This window comes from Myotis yumanensis, unplaced genomic scaffold (assembly GCF_028538775.1).
Source record: "Myotis yumanensis isolate MYYU_CA2020_CCGP unplaced genomic scaffold, mMyoYum1.0.hap1 SCAF_4, whole genome shotgun sequence".
Lineage (NCBI taxonomy): Eukaryota > Metazoa > Chordata > Mammalia > Chiroptera > Vespertilionidae > Myotis > Myotis yumanensis.
In genome coordinates this window covers 109,885,076-109,905,765 of record NW_027223755.1, presented here as the reverse complement: position 1 = coordinate 109,905,765, position 20,690 = coordinate 109,885,076, and the positions used below count along the sequence as shown (strand labels likewise).

Below are 20,690 nucleotides of genomic sequence, written 5' to 3'. Positions count from 1 at the left end.
CTTTCACTCATTAATAGTGTCTGAAAATTCTGTACCATACGGTTGGCACTCCCTAGGAATGTACAACTAACTGAAATAAAAATCCAATTGGAACCACTTTGTTACATGTGACAAATCTAGCTTGAGCCAGTTTAAGCAAAAAAAGGGATTTTATTGGCTTACACAACAAATCATGGAAAAAACCTGCTTGGGAGGCAATGGGATATGAGCCTTGGGGGAGTTACTCAGTCTCTGTGTCCTGAGCTGTACAATGGGAATCCCAGTGGCACCCCACAGGGTTGGTGCAGATGAAATGAGGTATTATATGTCAATAATAAGAGTTCCTGGCACTCGGAAGTAATAACATCATTATTGAAGGGACAATGGTATTCTGAGATTTAAGCCCCATCAGGACCGTTTGTTTTTATATCTTTTTCATCTTCACATTAATAAAGGTACAGACTAGGCTGCTATAACAGAAATCATCAAAATACAGTGGCTCAAACAAGCTAAAAGGTCATTTCTCTCTCACCTAAGAGTGCAGGGATAGGCAGGTGATCCAGGGTTGGTAGGTGGCTGGGCTCTACCATGTCACCAGGCCCCCAAGTTCCTACTATCTTGTCACATGACAACATTTAGCAATAAGGGCAATTGTAAATTTAGTCTCTAGCTGGGCAGCAAACACTGAGGACACTGGGAGACAGAAAGCAAGCTCTCCCAGGCTGTTCTTGGCTTCCTTTTCTCCGACTGCAAGTGGGCTTTCTCTATGCATTGGGGCAGGTGGCAGCTGACATCTCCAGATTGACATCCTCCCAGCTTGATGACTTTGAAATAAAGGTTTCTTCCCTCCAGTTCTAATTTGGAAAATCCAAGAGAAAGATTCTCAGTGGTTTATTGTGAGTCCCATGCCCTCTTTGATCACTCACTGTGGCTAAGGGTGTACAGCACTATAATAAATCTGATGTGGGTCATGACCTTTCCTTCATCCCTTCATGGTGGAGAAATAGCATAGCCCACTAAGAAAACAAGGTGCTGAGAAGACCAAAACACCAACTACAGCAAAACCAGTCTGCATGGACTGGTACTGTTTGAAAGTGTGTTGATGGTTGTAAGTGTGTGGACTGGGAAAGGCCAGCTGCACTCTGTCTCCATGGAGGCTCTCCCCCAGGGACAACCTGTCATCAAACAATTACCTTTACCATCTGAGAGAAGAAAGTATCTTTGTCTTCTCAATCTCCCAGTTGAGCGGGCAGATGGGAGAGCCCTTGGTTGGGACTCTTTGCAGTTGGCTTAGGGCAGGGGGAATTAATGGCTCATTAGCTTATAAGATCAGGATTAGATTGGGTGTCAGGCTGGATCCTAGAACTCACAACAGTATCGTCAGGGACCTGTCTCTCTTCAGCTCTCTATGCTGCTTTCCTTTGAATTGACTTCCTCCTCAGGCTTCATCAGTGACCCCATAGCTCGTTGTTGGTAGAAAGAGCTCCTCTTCCCTGACAAAACCCTTGGACCTGGCTGTCATTGGTCCAAAACAGGGAGGTATCCAGCCTCAAGGAATCATTGTGGCCAGGAAGATAGAATACACTGATCGGATAGGCCTGGGGCACATACCCATGTGGACTGAGAGTTGGGGGCAGGTAGTGGTATTGGGGGGGGGGGGGTGATATTACCAGAAGAGGGAAGAATGGGTGCCAAACAGGAAAAACCATCAGATGTCCAGGTCAAGCCTTTTCCTTTTCTCTGGATGTCTTCACTTTTCTCTTTCTCCCTGCCTACCCTTACCCCTGCCCAATCTCAGCACTCTTGGTCTTGGGGGTTAGGAGTACCTACTGAGTGGTGCCTGGGCCTAGATTAGGGGGCACAGAGAGGATGTAGCTTGTCCAAAGTAGAATATTCAATGAAGAGTCTTTTGGAGGATGCTCCTGTGCTTGGAACTGCTTCTTTATGGACCTGTAGTACCTATGGCGGGGTCCTTGTCAAGGTCTAGGCAGAATTCTAGCTATATACCTGTGTTATTATTGTCTGAGTCCACACTAGCCATGAGCTCCTGAGGTAGCAACATCCAACACATACTTAATGGGGTAATTACTGGGATGTGAATCCTTCTCACTAGCTTCCCCCTAAGCCAGATAAGTCACATTGCAGGACCCCTGGTGCAGGGAACAAGGTTGACTGGTTGACTTGTGAGCCTTCTGTTGACAGATTCTGTTCCACATTGCTGTACGGGGCCCTTGTGGTTGGTTGGGATCTGTTGTGGCTTCTGAATTAATCACTTCTGCATGAGCCAATTCACTCAGAGCCTGAGGCCACGGTTCCTTTTTTAGTCATTCCGACCCATTTCAGTAATGGCAGACTTGAAATTAATCAGACAAACATTGTTCCTATTTAACACATCCTTGGGAGTTTCTTTGCATAAAGGAGAGATCTTGTTGGTTAGGGAGGCCTTTCTTCGCATCTTGATCTGGCTGGTGAGAGCCCATAGGTATCCAGAACACGGAGCCCCAGCCGTGTTCTGACTCGCCCTCAGGTAATCTCCAGGACAGATTGGCATCTCACAGACCTGGATGGTTGCCATGGGTGGTCAGATCTAGCTGGCTGATCTGGGATAGCTTCTGTGGAGCTGCAAGTTCCCTGAAATGGCACTGGCAGTGTTGGGACAATGTGTCCAGATGCCTGGTTATTTCAAAACAGGTGTTAGCAAAATGTGCTGCCAGCTTGGAGCAGCTCCCATAAGTCCCTGATGACTGAAGCACTTATCGAGCCCCCAGGGACGGAGGTGCTTTTGTAGAACATACACTTGCTGCCCTTTAGAGCAAGGAAGATGGGCCCAACATCATGCTTCATCACTCATTTATTACTGAGCCACTGCTGACTTCCAGGCACTGCCCTAGGTCCTGGGGATACAGTGGAGAATAAGATGGAGCCAGGCCCTTCCCATAGGATCTTACAGCTTAGTGTGGGGGTGGGGGTTGGGGGGGGAGCCAAGGAAACAAACTAGAGGTCTGTGATGGAGGCCTGAGGGTCCTTTCTTGAGGGTCATCACAGTGGTTAAGAACATGGGTGTTGGAGGTGGCAGATTAAATCCCAGTCCTTCGCTTTTGGGCAAGTTGTCTCTCTTGAGCAACCTCAGATTTCAGATTTCTCATTTATAAAATAGGGAAGCTGTATAAGGGTTGTGATGAGGATTTAAATGCACTCATATATGTAAAGCAGGATATTGACTCAGGGTAAGCACTCAGTAAATGGTAGTTTTTTGTTTTGTTGTATCACCTGAGGATATTTTTCCATTGATTTTTAGAGAGGGAAGGAGAGAGAAACATCCATGTGAAAGAGACATATATATATATACATATATATATATATATATATAATTTTATTTCAAAGAGGAAGGGAGAGGGAGAGAGATAGAAACATCCAGGATGAGAGAGAATCATTGATTGGCTGCCTCCTGCACGCCCCCTACTGGGGATTGAGCCTTCAACCCAGGCATGTACCCTGACTGGGAATCGAACCATGACCTCCTGGTTCATAGGTCGATACTCAACCCCTGAGCCACAATGGCCAGGCAGAGAGACATACTAGTATTGATTAGAGGCCTCCTGCACGTGCCCCAACTGGGGCTGGGGATTGAGCCTGCAACCAAGGTATGTGCTCTTGACCGAATCAAACCTGGGACCCTTCAGTCCTTGGGCCGATGCTCTATCCACTGAGCTGAACAGGCTAGGGCAATATATGGTAGTTTTAACTACAATTATTAGGACACCCCTTGAGTGAAACCCCTTATAGTATAGGTATAGCACTCATTTTTAAAATTTTGAAATTAAGAATAACTTTCCTTTATAATTAGTCTGCCACAATGAAGAGATGGGGGAAAGGAATCGCCCTTCCTTGCTTTGCATCTGTGGGGTGCCAAGCATGTATTTGAAAACATTGAATCCTCCCAGCTGTCAAAAAAGTATGAATTTTTACAACTCATTATACAGAGGAGGAAACTGATAGAAAAGTTAAGTAAATTTCCCCTGGGTCACACAGCTAATCAATGGCTGAGTTGGAATTAAAGCCAAGTCTTACCCTTCTGCAAAATCCATGTTTTATGCAACTTCTCCTATGCGCTGGGCCTCCAAAGGCCCACTTGGCGCTGAGGACTACACTTGCCGTCCAGTCAGTTAATCCTTTGTTTTCCTTGGTGGGTTGGCCCCAGCTGCTTTTATTATGCACTCTGATGTGGACCCTGAAGGGAGAAGAGTTAGCACAGGACATCCTGTTTCCCCAGAGAGATGAAATAGCTTGTTCTGTGTCTGTAAGTCCATTGTACATCAGGCACATGGTTCATGCACATGAAATCATCCAAGAAAAGAAACGGGTAGAGTCCACATTCTGCCTTTCAGTTCTTGGGTCTAGATATTAGCCTGTGGTTCTTCTTGGCCCCACCAACTTGTTCCCTTTCAGCTGCATGTATCTCAACCTTTGGGGTCTTCTGGCTACTCTCTGATTTCCTAGGGAGCCGCAAGAGCCCAAGGGAGTAGTAAGGCCAGAGCCGAGGGGGAGAACAAGGAAAGGAGAGCCTGGGAACAGAAAGCTCTGCTAGAGAGCCCGAGCACCCTGGGAGCAGGCATGAGTTTGTTTACTTCAGTAACAAGGACACGACGGGTGCCTGGTGCTGTTTACGGGCTGTACTCACAGAACCTCTTCACGAGAGCCTGGGAGATAGGCAGGTCATCTAGACAGAATCCTAGGAGATAGGCACCATCGTTATCTCCATTGTATAGACATGGGCATTGAGGCACAGAAAGGTCACACAGCTAGGGAGGGGCTGGCATTTGAACCTAGGGTTCTTTAGTCCATGAGTTTATTTATTTTATTTTTTAAAAATATATTTTTATTGATTTCAGAGAGGAAGGGAGAAGGAGAGAGAGAGAGAAACATCAATGATGAGAGAGAATCATTGATCGGCTGCCTCCTGCACACCCCACAGTGGGGATTGAGGCTGCAACCCTGGCATGTGCCCTGACTGGGAATTGCATAGAGACCTCCTGGTTCCTAGGTCTACGCTCAGTGCCGGCTGGGCAGTCCATTAGTTTAAGTAATATGTCATTGTTTTTTGAGGGAAGGAATGAGCGAGTGAACAAATGAGTCTGGGGTTTGGCGCTTGTCAGACAAGGCCCAAGGAGGCAGTGTGCAGAGAACCAGTGGACAGCAGGTGTGCTTTGGAGTCAGCAGGGTCAGGTTGGAATTCAGGCTCTGTCACCTGGTGTCTGTGTGATCCTGGGTGAGTAACTTAATCCAGAAGTGCTCCTTTCCTCATCTTCAAATGGGTATAATAATGCTTCTCTCCTGGGGTCTTGGTGAAGGTTGAACAAGATCACTTCTGTAAAGCTTCTAGCCCCATGAGTGGCATATAGTAGGTGCTCAGTAAGGGCTCACTGTTACAGTATTTTTACTGACATTATGCAGATAGATTGTATTAACAGGGCATCACTACACCTATATGAAATTGAAACTCCATGTTGACAGGGATTAAAGGGAAATGAAAACAGCTGTTAAAGAATGAAAAGGAATTAAAGGAAGTTTCTTCAATGTTTCATTATTTTTTTAGTGTTTCTAAATAGAACAAATAAAACAGGCATGCAGTGGGTGTTCAGTGGCCTTTAAATGTATGAATGAAAAACATTCTAACATATTTTTTATTGGTTGAGTACATTGCTTAAAGCTCTGACCTGCCCGGGCAGTGTTGCTCAGTGGTTGAGCTTCAACCTATGAACCAGGAGGTCAGGGCACATGCGCAGGATCAGGCTTGATCCCCAGTATGGGGTGTGTAGGAGGCAGCTGATCAATGATTCTCATCATTGATGTTTCTATCTCTCCTTTCCTCTCTGAATTCAATTAAAAAAATATTTTAAAAAAACAAAACAAAAACTCTGACCTTAGGAGAGTGGATAGCTACCCTTGGGGTTTGTTACTGGACAGGGTCTGTGCAGAAAGGAGTTAATGTTGCAGGCCTCAAATGGAAGCCCTGTAAAATGCTGAATTTTCTGCTAGGTGTTTGAGTAAATTTGCAATGAGAAAAAAGGGAAAAAGTTTTAAAACATGGCTTTGTATTTTTGTCGCTGTTGTATCTTGATATATGACCAAGTTGATTTAAAATGTTATAAGCTTATAATTTCATAAATGCTAGAGGAGTCATCCCAATCAAAGAAAGTTGCAATTAAATTAAGAAGGTGGTGGTGGTATACAACGTTCTTGCTTTTTGCCAGCAGCGAGTTAGAATTTAAATTCTTTGGGTATTGAAACCAGAACAAAGCTCCATTACTGATGATTGTTGCTATGACTTGGTCTGTTGGCACCTCTGGAAAGCGGGAGACAACAGGAACAGAGAGGCAATCTCTGGGTGGAAATGCACATCTGGAAACTGAAAACGTAGTTAAATTGATAATTAGCCCTTGCTGAAATCAAATGTCTGGCCCAGATTGGCTGATGACTGCCCAGTTTGATGTGCATAATTTTGAGTGGGTCAGTTTGAACTCTAAGATGGACAAGATAAAAAGGAAGTGCCCAGCTGGTTTGGCTCAGTGGTTGGGCATGGACCCATGAACCAAGAGGTTACCAGTTCAATTCCCAGTCAGGGCACATGCCTGGTTGTAGGCTCGATCCCCAGTAGGGGGCGTGAAGGAGGCAACCAATAGATGTGTTTCTCTCCCATCAATCCCTTCCTCTCTCTCTAAAATCAATAAAAAGCATATATTTTTTTAAAAAGATAAGAAAGAAGCTGTGCTTGTCACTTGGATTTGGACTATCTGGCACTGCAGCATACCTTTGCTGCTGTTGAAGAAAAGCAGCTGGCTCATTCGGAATCCCAAATTCACTGATCCTGATTGCTGGCACCTGACAAGAAGCTGAAAACTCAGACTGGCTGCTTGTGCCTTTTCAGCCTCAGCGGGAGCTGTGCTGGACTGAAAGCAGACACAGGCTCTGTGAGCAGGACTTAGGCCTTGGGACCACTGGAGACTCAGGATCCCCTCTATGGAGCTCTGAATTATGAAAACGTGTGTTGCAGATGCTGGCTGGGCCATTTGGGTCACATACAAATGCCATAGAAAAGGGCCTGATCTCTGATGGGATCATCTAAAATCAAGCTGCTGATCAGCTCTTTATCTCTGACCAGTGGCTAATTGCATCCTAACTTGTGATCCTGGCCGAAAGCTGCCAGTTAGAGGACATATTACAGGGACTGTGACCCCTCTGTCTGCTTTTGGCAGATCAGCCTCTGGGCCTCCTTTGGGGTTATTGCACTGTTCAGCTTTCTGGATTGCTGCAACTTGCCACAATGGGTTGATAGCCTGACTCTGCCTTCCCCCTTCCCCCGGCACAGACACCTTAGGAAGGCAGGGTGATTATTCATACATAGCTGTCTTAGAAAGGGATTGATCTTTCCTAGGCTACTCTGTGGATAAAGGGTAGGAGGTTATGTAGACCTATTTTGAAATTTTTGAAAATTCAGAGTTTCATCCTCTGATGAAACTCTGCAAGGGCTGCCATTAAATAGCACAGAGAGGGTGGCTTAAACAACAGAGATTTACTTCCTCACAGCTCAGGAAGTTAGAAGTCCAAGATCAAGCTGTTGGCAGGGTTGGTTTCTCCTGAGGCCTCTCTACTCGGCTTGCAGATGGCCACCTTCTTGCTGTATTTTCACATGGTCACCACTCTCTGTGTTGCCTATGTCCTAATCTCCTGTCATAAGGACACCTGTCATATTGGATTAGGGCCCACCCGAATGCCCCCATTTTACCTTGATCACCTCTTTAAGGTCATGTTCCAAGGTGGTGGGGGTCAGGGCTCAGCATAGGAATCTGGGGAAGACAGCTCAGCCTTCACATAGCCTGACCAACTCCTGAACATGTCTTTCTGGCTAAATGCTTTTATGCCTCTTTTGTACAATCCTTCCAGGACTGGTTGAGAATAAGAGGTGATTGAACAAATGTAGCTCCTTGGTTGTGGTCAGACCCTGAGCTGAGAACTCTGAATGGTTGCTCAGGTTCTTTCAGGTCAGTGCGAAGGCCTCGTGAAGGCCTCGTTGCTGTCCGAGGAACACGAGTGAGTGAGAAGGAATGGGCATGGGGGGGAAAGGTCTGTGTGTCTTTGTTCTCAGCACATGGCTGCGCTAGCAAAGAAGGAGCCTCTCCAGAATTCCCACAGGACAGGAAAAGGAGGGGACATCTCAACAGGAAAAAGCTCTGCAGTGAAAGTGAAGGGATGCCTGAGAATCAAGGGGAGCTGGACAACGAAGAGCACCTCAGTGCTGCAAAGCCAGAAGGAGCTCATATGCGGGAAGACAAGGAAAAGTTAGGCAATGAGGGAAAGAGAAGAACAAGGGAGAGATAAGACAGGAGGAAGTACTAGAGGAGAAGTGAGAGCCAGGAGGAGCCAGGGAGAGCTAGGGAGAGCCAGTCAGGGAAAACCAAAAGGAGAACCAGCCATTGAACCAAGGGCTGCAGGAAAGCACTCAACTGGGGATGATGTACCGAGAAAAGCCAAAAGGAAAAGGAACAAGAGGCTGGCTCAGTACCTCAGGGAATACAAAGAGGCCATACATGGACATGCATTTGAGCCCTGAGGAGCTAAGAGAATTTGAGGGTTTGCTTAGGGTAGAGCAGGGGTCCTCAAACTACGACCCGCGGGCCACGTGTGGCCCGCTGAAAACATTTATCTGGCCCGCCGGGTGTTTTTGCGGCCGCTGTGTGCATAGGAATTTGTTCATAGTTTTTTTTTAAACCATAGTCCAACGATCTGAGGGACAGTGAACTGGCCCCCTGTTTAAAAAGTTTGAGGACCCCTGGGGTAGAGGATGAGGTGAAGAAAACCAGACAGAAATTGGGGCGGGGGGTGAGGGGAGGAGGTTATGTGAATACAAAAAAGTTTACAGGACCCCTTCCACCCAAGGGAACTCAGGGGTGGCTGTAAGGCCCCACAAAGGAGCTTTGAAGACATTCCTCTCGTGTAGTCCCCTGTCAGGCATTCGCTAAGCACAGGGCTTTAACCTTATGCTTAGACTTTGCTCTAGGTGTCATTCTTGCTATTCAGCTGCAGCCCTCTATGTTTCAGTAGCACATTTTCATCTGTTGCATGGAATAATGTCTATGGTGCATTGTAAAGTTAAAAAGAAAACAGTTTGAAAAAGCATCAAAAAAAGAAAAGAGCCCGGCCAGCCTGGCTCAATGGTTGAGCATCGACCTATGAATCTATAGGTCACGGTTTGATTTCAGGTCAGGGCGCATGCAGGAGGCAACCGATCAATATTCTCTCTCATCGTTGATATTTCTATCTCTCTCTCCCTCTCCCTTCCTCTCTGAAATAAATAAAAATATTTTTTAAAGAAAAGGATATATGTAAAGTTAGGATTGCTGATTGGTGTGGCCTGCTGATTTTGTAATAGTGGAGAAAAAGCAGAAACCTAGCACCCGGGGAGCCTTGGGGATGGGAAGAGCATTCTGATCTCTGTTTGTCAGAACTATTACTGGAAGCTTTCTGTCTCCCTGGGAGCTTTCCAGTGCTTCCTGCCATGCCCTGAGCGGGCTCTGAGTTCAGACTGCTGGGTCTGTGGCTACACCTGGCAGCACTGACTGTGACCACAGAGGAGGCTCCTGCGCTCTCCCATCAGAACACCTTCAAGTGCTGTCCACACTCCTGAGGTGGATAAACTGGTACCATGGACATGAAACACGGGAACGGACTCCTTCCAGGCAGCCTTCAGGCAATCCCTGGAAAACCAAGAACTGAACAAAAAATTTTTAATTTTTAATATGTTTTTAATTGATTTTAAAGAGAGAAGAAGGGATAGGAAGAGAAATAGAAACATTGAAGAGAGAGAAACACCAATCAGCTGCCTCATGCACTTCCCCTAATGGGGATCAAGCCCACAGTCAGAGCGCATGACCTCTTGGTTTATGGGTCGATTCTCAACCACTGAGCCACACTGGCTGGGCTGGACGAATTTTTTATCCTGGCCTGGGAACTCTAGGTCAGGAGGTCCCATGGTAGGAGCTGCCTACACGGGGCGCTATTAACTTCTGCCTGATTAATGTCTGTCCTTCTTGGTGTACCCTAACATCATAAACTCACTTTCATGGGGCCACATGGCCCCTCTGGGGTTGTGCTTTGTGCCCATCACCGCACTGGCTCGGCCCTGGAGGCTTCAGGTGAGCTTGAACTTACAGGCCACAGCTGTGCTGTACCTGAGTTGATGCCTTGGGCCAGGTAAAAACGTGCCAGACAGGAACTAAGGAGGAGGCCATCTGGCTTTCTAAGATAGACTTTTCTGGTTACTGGGAGTTATTTTAATGGCTAAATCCAGGACCCCCTAATAGGAATAGCAGAGTTCGGTCCTGCAGATTGGTCTCCCCTGTGTGGGTTCTACAGATAATAACTTCGCTGCAAAGAAGCCTTGACCCAGGGCCAAGGATCAACTATGTAGAAATGAATTAATAGAGCAGTCTGAGACTGCTCGCCTCGCAAAGGCCTGTTGGCAAGGTTGGCCCTTGACTGGTGACTGGGAACTTGGACTTGAGGAGGCTTCTCATCATTCACTAAATGATGCGTGACTCCCTGTGCCCAAACTGTGTGTACAAACGATGTGCTTTTGCGGAATATCTGCTTTTCCTGTGGGAATCTGGAATTTGGAGTCTGCTAGGCGGAGGGTGCCTATGCAGTCCGCCCCAGGGAAAGTCCTGGCCCTGAGTCCCTAACCAGCTCCCATTCTGCTGGTGTGGTCACAGCGCACTGCTGGAGGAACTCAGTGTGTCCTGTGCCACTTCCCTGGGAGAGGACTCTGGGAAGCTTGCGCCTGGTTTCCTTCCCACTTTGCCTGTGCGCCCTTCCCCCCGGTTGGTTCTGCTTCACAGCCTTTCTCTGTAATACATCATATTTGGCCATAAGTAGGGCTATATTCTGAGTGAGTTTCCTAGTGAATCATTGAACTGGGGGGTGGTCTTGGGGACCCCCTACAAAAGACACAAGGGGGCCATCTGAGGTATTGGTAGCGTTCTCTCAGTCTGGGTGCTGTTTACATGGAGTGTTTAATTTGTGAAAATTCACTGAGCTGTATAATTATGATATGTATACTTTTTCTGTATGTAGAGTTAACTTCAATAAAAAGGAAATAGAAGACTATACACCACAGAGATAAAAAAAAGAGACTTAATTTAAAAAACAAACCACTCCCTTTTATTAGCAAACATTTGCCTCCCTTTTACAGGCATTGCACTGGGAGCTCGGGACATGGGGTAGGAAAGCAGTTTTTTGGGAGGCAGGTGAAGAGTACTTACAATGTGGTTGATTTTTGCTGGGCTCTATCAGAGACACAGAAGGGTGACAGGGCACAGAGAAAGGGCTTCTAACTTGGCTCTTTTGCCACCCCAGGGTTGCCATTCAGGTATCTACAGTAGCCAGATAGGCAAATGGTCAAAGGTGGCAGGTGGGGAGCTGGAAACTTTGGCAAAATGGGAAGATGTGCAGGCATAGAGTTGCCAGAGCTGCTAGTTTTGTTTTTGTTTTTCAGGAAAAGCCATGGATCTGAATTTTGTGAGCGCTCTCTTGATTTTTAAGTGCTTTAAATAAATCCAAATGGGGGGCTAAAAAAAATAAAGAGTGGGGCCAAACAAAACACCTGCGGGCCAGATTTGGCATTGGCCTGTCAGTTTGCCAGGCAGTCTGCCAACCAGCCCTCTCTCCCTCTGACTGAACGCTGAGGGTCTACTCTTTTAGGCACTGGGAAGTACAGCAGTGAGCAAGCCACACGTGCTTGTGCACTGGGGGGCTCTGGTATGGAGCTTCTCAAACTTAAGTATGTGTAGGAATCACCTGGGCAGATTGTACTCAGGAGGTCTGCAGCGGCCCTGAAGTTGCCTAACAAGCTCCCAGGTGATGGTAATGGTGGTGGTTCCCTGGACCGTAGGTTGAGTAGCTGTTACTTGGAGAGGAGTAGGGACCTTGACATGAAGATGCAAATTTATGGCAAGCATCCTGTTTTTACTTGGATTTTAGTTTATTGGGGGTGGCTCGGAAGAGAACTGATGGCATGGGAGGCGGGTTCTAAGGCTCTCCCACGCTCTCTCTCGGGTCTCTATTCGGAGTTTATATTCTAGAAGACCGGGTGGGGGTGGAGGAAGGTTTAAGGAAAGCTTCCTGGAGGAGGTACTTCCCGGGCTTCGGAGAGGGAGAAACCCAGAACTCCTGCTCGGTTATGGCCCAGGCATCCCACGTGTCTACCGTCCCCGACTCCCTGTCAATCAACACACCCTTTCGTGCCCTCCCCTTCCCCGCCGCTCGGGCTGTGTGTTTAAAGGCGGCTGCGGGGCCGAGCGCACCCAGAGTGCCGCGCGGCGGGCGGGTTTGGATTTTAAATCCCCGCGGCCAATCAGCGGCGCGTAGACCTTTGTAACGTTCCCGGCGCCGCGTTTGAATTCGAGGAGGAGCCGAGCGGTGTCAGCCTCTGCCCAGACCCTGCTAGATCGGCTCGGGGAGTCCGGGAGCATGAGTGCGGCGGCGGCTGCAGGGAAGCTGGCGCGGGCACCGGCCGACCCAGGGAGAGCCGGGGCGCCCGGCGTTGCAGCTCCGGGGGCTCCAGCGGCCGCCCCGCCGGGGAAAGAGATCCCGGAGGTCCTAGTGGACCCACGCAGCCGGCGGCGCTATCTGCGGGGCCGCTTTCTGGGGAAGGGCGGCTTTGCCAAGTGCTTCGAGATCTCGGACGCGGAAACTAAGGAGGTGTTCGCGGGCAAGATCGTGCCCAAGTCGCTGCTGCTCAAGCCGCACCAGAAGGAGAAGATGTCCATGGAGATATCCATTCACCGCAGCCTCGCCCACCAGCATGTCGTCGGCTTCCACGGCTTCTTCGAGGACAACGACTTCGTGTTCGTGGTGTTGGAGCTCTGCCGCCGGAGAGTGAGTGTCCCTGTTGGGAGGCTGGAGTTGCCCGGGGCCGGGGTGGAGCGCCCGCACCCGGAGCTGCAGGAGAGGCGCTGGGGAGGAGGCGCTGGGAACCTCGAGCTGGCGGTGGAAAAGCTCCTGGGCAGAGCTTGGAGCTACTGGAGGAGGGGGTTTCGGTTAAATGGAGCCCGAGTCTTGTTGCTGCCAGAGAAGTTGGCTCCTGGACGCGGGGTGTTGCGGGGGTGGGGGTGGGGGGAGCCCTGGTAATGGACGCTAGGGCTTCCGGAGTTGCTAAGGGTGGAGTCCGGGGGAATGGGTGCCATTGCCCTGGAGCTTCCGGATTAGGCTGGTGTCTGGGAGAGGGTGGTAGGAGGAGGTTCAGGAAAGGGATCTGCTGCTGCGAAAAGACCGGGAAGGGGGTGACTGGGGACTCTGAGACTAGGGAGTGGGGCTGACAGAGGGGTCCCAGGTCAGGGGCTTGGGAAGGAGCTAGTAGGAGAGGGGGTGCTATGAACGGTGCGGCCAGGTTTACGGGAGAGCCCAGATCTTAGCTGTTCTGGAAAAGAAATGGTGGGGGTGGGGGTGTCCGGGGCTGCCTTTACCTAATGATACCGCCTCCACCTTTGGACCTCAGTACCGACCCCCCATTCCTCCTCCTCCCTTTCCTCTCCCCCCGCCCCCAGTCTCTCCTGGAACTGCACAAACGGAGGAAAGCACTGACAGAGCCCGAGGCTCGCTACTATCTGCGGCAGGTGGTCCTTGGCTGCCAGTACCTGCACCGAAACCGGGTCATTCACCGGGACCTCAAGCTAGGCAACCTCTTCCTGAACGAGGACCTGGAGGTGAAAATAGGTGAGGTGCTGGGCCTGCAGGGGATAAAGAGGCGCCTGGGAGCAGGGAAGGAGGAAGGAGGTGGGGGAGGGAGGAAGAAGGTGGGAAGGCTGAGCTGTTGATCACCCCTGTAAGTTTCCGTGTACATCATCTGTATAGTGCAGTGTACTCACCGCCCAGAGTCCAGTCTCCTTCATATATCTGCCCCCCTTATTCTTCATTCCTGTCCCTCTGGTAACCACCATACTGTTGTCTGTGTCTATGAGTTTGTTTTGCTTGTTTGTTGCTTTCTGTTTTGTATCCCACGTGTGAGGGAAATCATGGTTCTTGTCCTTTTCTGTCCAACTTATTTTACTTACCAAGAGACTCTCAGGATTTATCCATATGGTCTCAGATGACAGTATTCCATCCTTTTTATGCCTGAGTAGTATTCCATTGTATGTATGTACAACATCTTTCAGTTATCCATTGAAGGACACTTAAATTGTTTCCATCCATTTCTTGGAAAAATAAGTGGTTTTTCCCCCCCGCCTGTGTGGTGCAGTGGTTTGTGTCGGCCTATGAACCAGGAGGTCACGGTTCGATTTCTGGTCAGGACACATGCCTGGGTTGTGGGCTCCATCCCAGTAATGGTCATGCAGGAGACAGCGGATCAATGATTCTCTCTAATCATTGATGTTTATCTCTCCCCCTCCCTCCCTTCCTCTCTGAAATCAATAAAAATATTTTTTTTTAAAAGTGCTTTCAAAATTTGGGGGTGGATACCCAGAAGAGGATTTCTGGGCCATATGGTAGCTCTATTCATTTTTTGAGGAACTTCCAAACTGTTTTCCATAGTGGCTGTATCAAGTTATGTTTCCACCAACAGTGTATGAGGATTCCCTTTTCTCCATTTCTCGCTAACACTTGTTATTTCTGACAATATTTTTTTAAAAAAGAATTTAAATGATGTTTCCATTTTTTTTTTTTTTTTTTTTTTTTTTTAATATATTTTATTGATTTTTTACAGAGAGGAAGGGAGAGAGATAGATAGTTAGAAACATCGATGGGAGAGAAACATCGACCAGCTGCCTCCTGCACATCTCCCACGGGGATGTGCCCGCAACCCAGGTACATGCCCTTGACCGGAATCGAACCCGGGACCTTTCAGTCCGCAGGCCGACGCTCTATCCACTGAGCCAAACCGGTTTTGGCGTGATGTTTCCATTTTTTTAAAAATATATTTTATTGATTTTCCACAGAGAGGAAGGGAGAGAGATAGAGAGTTAGAAACATCGATGAGAGAGAAACATCGACCAGCTGCCTCCTGCACATCTCCTACTGGGGAAATGCCCGCAACTCAGGTACATGCCCTTGACCGGAATCGAACCTGGGACCCCTCAGTCCGCAGGCGGATGCTCTATCCACTGAGCCAAACTGGTTTCGGCAGATGTTTCCATTTTTAAAATTGGGAGGCTGAACATATAAGTTTTGATTTAGTACTCCTTTTATTTCATTTATTTATTTTAAAGATTTTAAATTGATTTTTAGAGAGTAAGGGAGAGGGGGAGAGAGAGGGAAGCATCAACATCGATGTGAGACGTCGATTGGCTGCTTCCTGCACACCTACCAGGACAGCCCGCAGCTGGGGCATGTGCCCTGGCTGGGAATCAAACCAGCAACCTTTTGGTGCTCAGGATGATGCCCAACCAACTGAGCCACACTGGCCAGCACTGCAGCTCTTTTTAAACAATTGAAAACTCCAGCATTACAAGGCAGCATTCCCTCAGGGCAGCTCTTTGCTGGGCTGAAAAGCAGCTGTTCCCTTTAGACTCCCTCTGGTTTGCCACAGTCCCAATCCCTCCCTGCTCCTCACAAGCTTGCCTAGTAGCAGTCTTGAAGTTTACTTGCTTGATCCCTTAGTTTCTCTATCCCTGTCAGCTCCCTTTTAGAAGCTTAGCCATCCTTTCTAAGAGGAGGGGTTAGGAGGGTCATTGAGAGGCCCCCTCCTTGGGCCAGCATGGTGGGGGGATTCCTGGGGAGGAGTAGAGCTTGAGGGCTCAGATGACCCTGGTTCTCGGGGGTCCAACAGGATCCATAAAGACAGTAGTCTGTGTTGACGGATGACAGAGGCTAGCATCTGAGGACCGCCCCTTCCTCCCTCTGTCCCAGGGGATTTTGGACTGGCAACCAAGGTCGAATATGACGGGGAAAGGAAGAAGACCCTGTGCGGAACTCCTAATTACATAGCTCCTGAGGTGCTGAGCAAGAAAGGGCACAGTTTCGAGGTGGATGTGTGGTCCATTGGGTGCATTATGTAAGTTGGGGGACCCCCTGGCCTCAGCAGGGGCTCTTTTGGAAATTCCACCTGTGAACGGATCTGCCTATGAAAAGGCTGCTCCCAGGGCAGACTACCCCAAAACAAAGCCTAATTCCCCATCTCCTCTTGACACTGGTGTAGGCTGTAGGATTCCTGCAGCCGGGCCCCTTGCTGCTCAAAGTGTGGCCCATAGACCAGCAACACCATCACTTAGAAGCCTGTTCAAAATGGAGAACCTGAATCAGAGTCCAGATTTTAACCGAGTCCCTGGCTGATCTCACGCATAAAAGTTTTAGAACCACTGATCTAGAAAGCAGCATTGGGTGCGAGGACGTGTGCCAAGGCCATCGGAGCTGAATGGTAGGAGAGCGCCTTTTCAGGTGTGGCTTCGTTGGCCTGGGGACCGGAGTCAGAACTGAGTTGTGGCAATGGCCTTCATACTTTTTTTCAGTGGAGCTATTTCAAATGAAAACTTCAGGCTTTACATACAGAACTATTAAACACAGAGCTGCCTCTGGGACCCTAGAACACTGCGGGCTTTTGCTGAAAAATCTCTGGCCCATAAGAATCCTGTTCTCATCACCTCTAATCTCCTGAGGGCCCTCTCTGGTTTCTGGGCTGCTCCGTGGGTGTGGAAACTGTCCTTAGGGACAGAGTGAGTGTCCAGAGGATGCCTGGCCTTCGCTCTGGCCCTGAGCTGATTCCTCCTGCATCTGTTTGGGCTGAGAACTGAGCCAAATTCCACCTTGTGCTTACAGGTATACCTTGCTAGTGGGCAAACCACCTTTTGAGACATCTTGCCTAAAAGAGACCTACCTCCGGATCAAGAAGAATGAGTACAGTATTCCCAAGGTGACTAAAAGCACTTGGAGTTGAACTTGATTATGTTTTGTAACCCCTTTGCCCCCAAAGCTATTTACTGAGCCCAGCTAGAAGCTGGGGACACAGAGAGAGGTCCATTCCACACCTCAGCTAGCCTCAGAGCCTTCGAGGGTCCGTGTCTGAAACTGCATACAGAACGGAACATCTGTGCACAAAAGCATTTTTTCCAGGGGAAGGGAGTTTGTAGATTTCAGAGGAAAAACAAATACCAAAAAGATGGGAAGGAAGTAGGAAGCAGAAGGAGAGGTGCTGCATAAGCTTTGGCAGTGGACTTGATGCAGAAGGGCCAGGCCACTGGCCCTGTCTGAGCCGGAGCTGCTGCCTCTGCAGCACCTCGCACGGCGCCCTGCATACAGTAGGTGCTCACAGTCGTGGATCACTGAGTCCACCGTGGTGTGAAAATGCACCTGGCACATGACCGCTTTCCTGTTTAGTGTTCTTGCCTTGTGTGCAGCCAAGAGCCCTGTCCCCATGAAGACAGAGTGTCCTAAAGGGTCAGTTAACTGTCAGACGGACGCAGCATGGAATGGTTCAGAGTGTGGGTCCTCGAGCTGCTAGACTGCCTCTGTGTGGGTGCTGGCTCTACCACGTAGTGTGTTTTCTTAGGCACTTAACCTCTCTGTGCCTCAGTTTCCTCGTCTGCAAGAGCATGGTGGTCACAGAGGTCTCCCCCGGCACATGTTTCTGTGAAGGTTAACTGGGTGGATAGCAGGATGTGCTGGCACACAGTGGGTGTGGAGTTAATGCTGGCTGTCACTATGCATTTGACCTGTGCTAGGTTATCGCCCACAGAACCTTCTCACCGCGGCTCCAGGCTTGGTACCATGTCCCCATGTTATAGATGAAGATACTCGTCACAGCTGGTGTTGTGGGCAGAACTGGGACTTACACCAGGTCTCTGTGACCCCAAAGCCTGTGTTCTCGAGTGCTCGTCTAGTGGGGAGAGCTGGAATCATGCAAGAGCAAATTCAGGGACAAGTCGACCTCGGCTCCATCTTGAGTTTTGAGAGGAAGGGAGAATAACCATTCTCACGGCTTGTCAACTCAGCAAAGCTGATGGGGGGAACTGGCATTGTTTGTAGCGCTGACGGGCCTGTTTGATACCGGGGCTGTATGGGGAACAGGCTGCAGGTCCTGGCGCGGTGCTGCACTCGGGGCTCCGTCACGTGGCTTAATGGCTCTCCCTGTCTCTGCTCCAGCACATCAACCCCGTGGCCGCCTCCCTCATTCAGAAGATGCTTCAGAGCGACCCCACCGCCCGCCCCACCATCCACGAGCTGCTCAGCGACGAGTTCTTTACCTCTGGCTACATCCCCGCCCGACTGCCCATCACCTGCCTCACCATCCCGCCCAGGTTCTCCATTGCTCCCAGCAGCTTGGACCCCAGTGGCCGGAAGCCTCTCTCAGTCCTCAATAAAGGTAAAACAAGGCCTGTGCAGACAGCAGGCCCCTCCCGCAAAGAGCCTAGGCTTCCAGTGTGTGGGTGGATGACCCAGAGTGTGGGGTGCAGCAGGACAGGCTCTGGCCCCTGGCCCCATCCTCCATAGGAAGATGCCCTGGGTTCTGTGAGAAAGACAGACCTTGCACCGCTGATCACACCTGTCAGGCCCAAAGAGAGCAGAGTGGACTTAGCGGCACACCTGAAAAATTCTTATTCGAAAAATTCTAGCCATCACTCCTGTATGGTTCATTGAGAAAAATATGAGAAACCTCAAATGTCCACATGGAACTCAGGGCAGTGGACTCCTGAGCACCTAGCAGGTTCATGTCACTGAGAGTGAGCCACGTGCGCTTCATCTCGTTTTATTCCTGTGAAGTTAATAGCAGACACCGTAGCGTTTTATGCCCTATAAACTTCAGTGTGTCTGTCTTCAAAAGGATGGACATCTTATCAAACCACATGCCACTGATTAGGTTATTATTGTTTCTAGGTCTCCTCAGAGGACAGAATTAGGAAATACATAATGGGGGGGGGGGGGGGAGTACAGGGCTTGAGTTTATGGTGATATTTCCCATTCACATTTTTTCTTTTTTGTTTTTGTTAATCCTTACCCGAGGATATTTTTCCATTGATTGAAAGAGAGAGGGAAGCACAGAGAGAAACATCGATGTGAGAGAAACACATCGATTGGTTGCCTCCTTCACACACCCCGACCAGGGCCTAGGCCACCGAGGTATGGAATGGGTCCGCAGACACTCTGTCCACTGAGCCAAACCGGCTAGGGGCCCAATTCACATTTTTTCAACATTTATTTGTTATATTTCAAACTTGGGAAAAGGTGTGAGAAGAGACAGAATCTCCCATATCCACTTTACCCAGACCCATAATTCACATATTTTTTTCACATTTGCTTCATCAGTACCCTTTCTTCCTCCCCTTCCTTTCTTTCTTCTAAACTGTTTGTGAGTTATATACTCTAGTCCAGTGATGGCGAACCTATGACATGCGTATCAGAGGTGACACTCGAACTCATTTTTTTGGTTGATTTTTCTTTGTTAAATGGCATTTAAATATATAAAATATCAAAAATATACATCTTTGTTTTACTATGGTTGCAAATATCAAAAAATTTCTATATGTGACACGGCACCAGAGTTAAGTTAGGGTTTTTCAAAATGCTGACACGCTGAGCTCAAAAGGTTCGCCATCACTGCTCTAGTCTTTACAACTTAATACTTCAATGTATATATCCCCAAACAAAGATTCTTTTACAAAGCCACAGCACATGGCGCAGTTATCAGGTTCAAAAAATTTAATGTTGATACGATCTTGTTTTATAGCAATCTTTTTCTCTACTGTGAAGTTACTGCTTTTCTTTTGATAATTTGTAAGTGATTCTAAATAATGTTTTAGGGTTTTTACTTCTTTGATTTTATGTTTGTATTTTTTTTCTCTTAAACTGAAAATCTCGTCTCCCTACTTTAATATACATACATTTTTCAACATATATAAACTAGTTCCTTTTGTTAAATGAATGTTTTATTTTCTTGCAGTTCTATTTGTCCTTAGAATATATTTCACTAAAGATAATATAGTGTGGTCCTAACCGGTTTGGCTCAGTGGATAAAGCATCGGCCTGCGGACTCAAGGGTCTCAGGTTCAATTCCAGCCAAGGGCATGTACCTTGGCTGCGGGCACATCCCCAGTAGGAGGCGTGCAGGAGGCAGCTAATTGATGTTTCTCACTCATCGATATTTCTAACTCTCTATCCCTCTCCCTTCCTCTCTGTAAAAAAATCAGTAAAATATATATATTTTTAAAAGATAATATAGTGTGAAAAAAAAGATCACTTGAAATACTTTTCTTCTCTGTGTGGATATAGCATCAATTTAATATATGCCAATTTAATGTATAAGTTCATTTGTTTCCGTTATAACCTAATACTGTTATTTTAAGGATTATCTATTTTTCTCTTGGGGTTAATTTTTTGACATTTCTTTTACTGGTGATTTCAGTCTTTTTTCTTTTTTAAAAAATGTTTTTATTGATTTTTTAGAGAGATAGAAACATTGACCGGCTGCCTCTGCATGCTCCCTACTGGGGACCAACCTGGCAACCTGGACATATGCCCTGACCAGAACCGAACTGTGGCCTCCTGGTTCATGGGTCAACACTCAACCACTGAGCCCCACGGGCCAGGGCAGTGATGTCAGTCTTGATCACTTGGTCTTGGTGGGTCTGAAGGGCTCCTCTGTGGCAGCACCATTTTCTCTGATGATTAAAACGCGCCTTGCCAGGGCTTCTCTGAGACTGTTGCTCCTCAGGCTCTGCTCACTGATG

At 48.1% G+C, this 20,690-nt stretch overlaps 1 protein-coding gene and 1 pseudogene across 2 annotated transcripts in view; both read left to right on the top strand.

Annotated features, from left to right (window-relative positions):
- Positions 1–2,974: 2,974 nt before the first annotated feature.
- On the top strand, positions 2,975–9,014 carry LOC139009382 (transcription elongation factor A protein-like 4; annotated as a pseudogene).
- Positions 9,015–12,419: 3,405 nt separating this feature from the next.
- PLK1 (polo like kinase 1) overlaps positions 12,420–20,690 on the top strand; it is a 12,137-nt gene continuing 3,866 nt past the window's right edge. For both annotated transcript variants that reach the window (XM_070413668.1, XM_070413667.1), the window contains exons 1-5: positions 12,420–12,912; positions 13,581–13,749; positions 15,880–16,024; positions 16,786–16,879; positions 18,109–18,328. In XM_070413668.1, the coding sequence (XP_070269769.1) occupies positions 12,505–12,912; positions 13,581–13,749; positions 15,880–16,024; positions 16,786–16,879; positions 18,109–18,328 (1,036 nt within the window). In that variant the 5' untranslated portion in view covers positions 12,420–12,504. The remainder of the gene's footprint in view (positions 12,913–13,580; positions 13,750–15,879; positions 16,025–16,785; positions 16,880–18,108; positions 18,329–20,690) is intronic.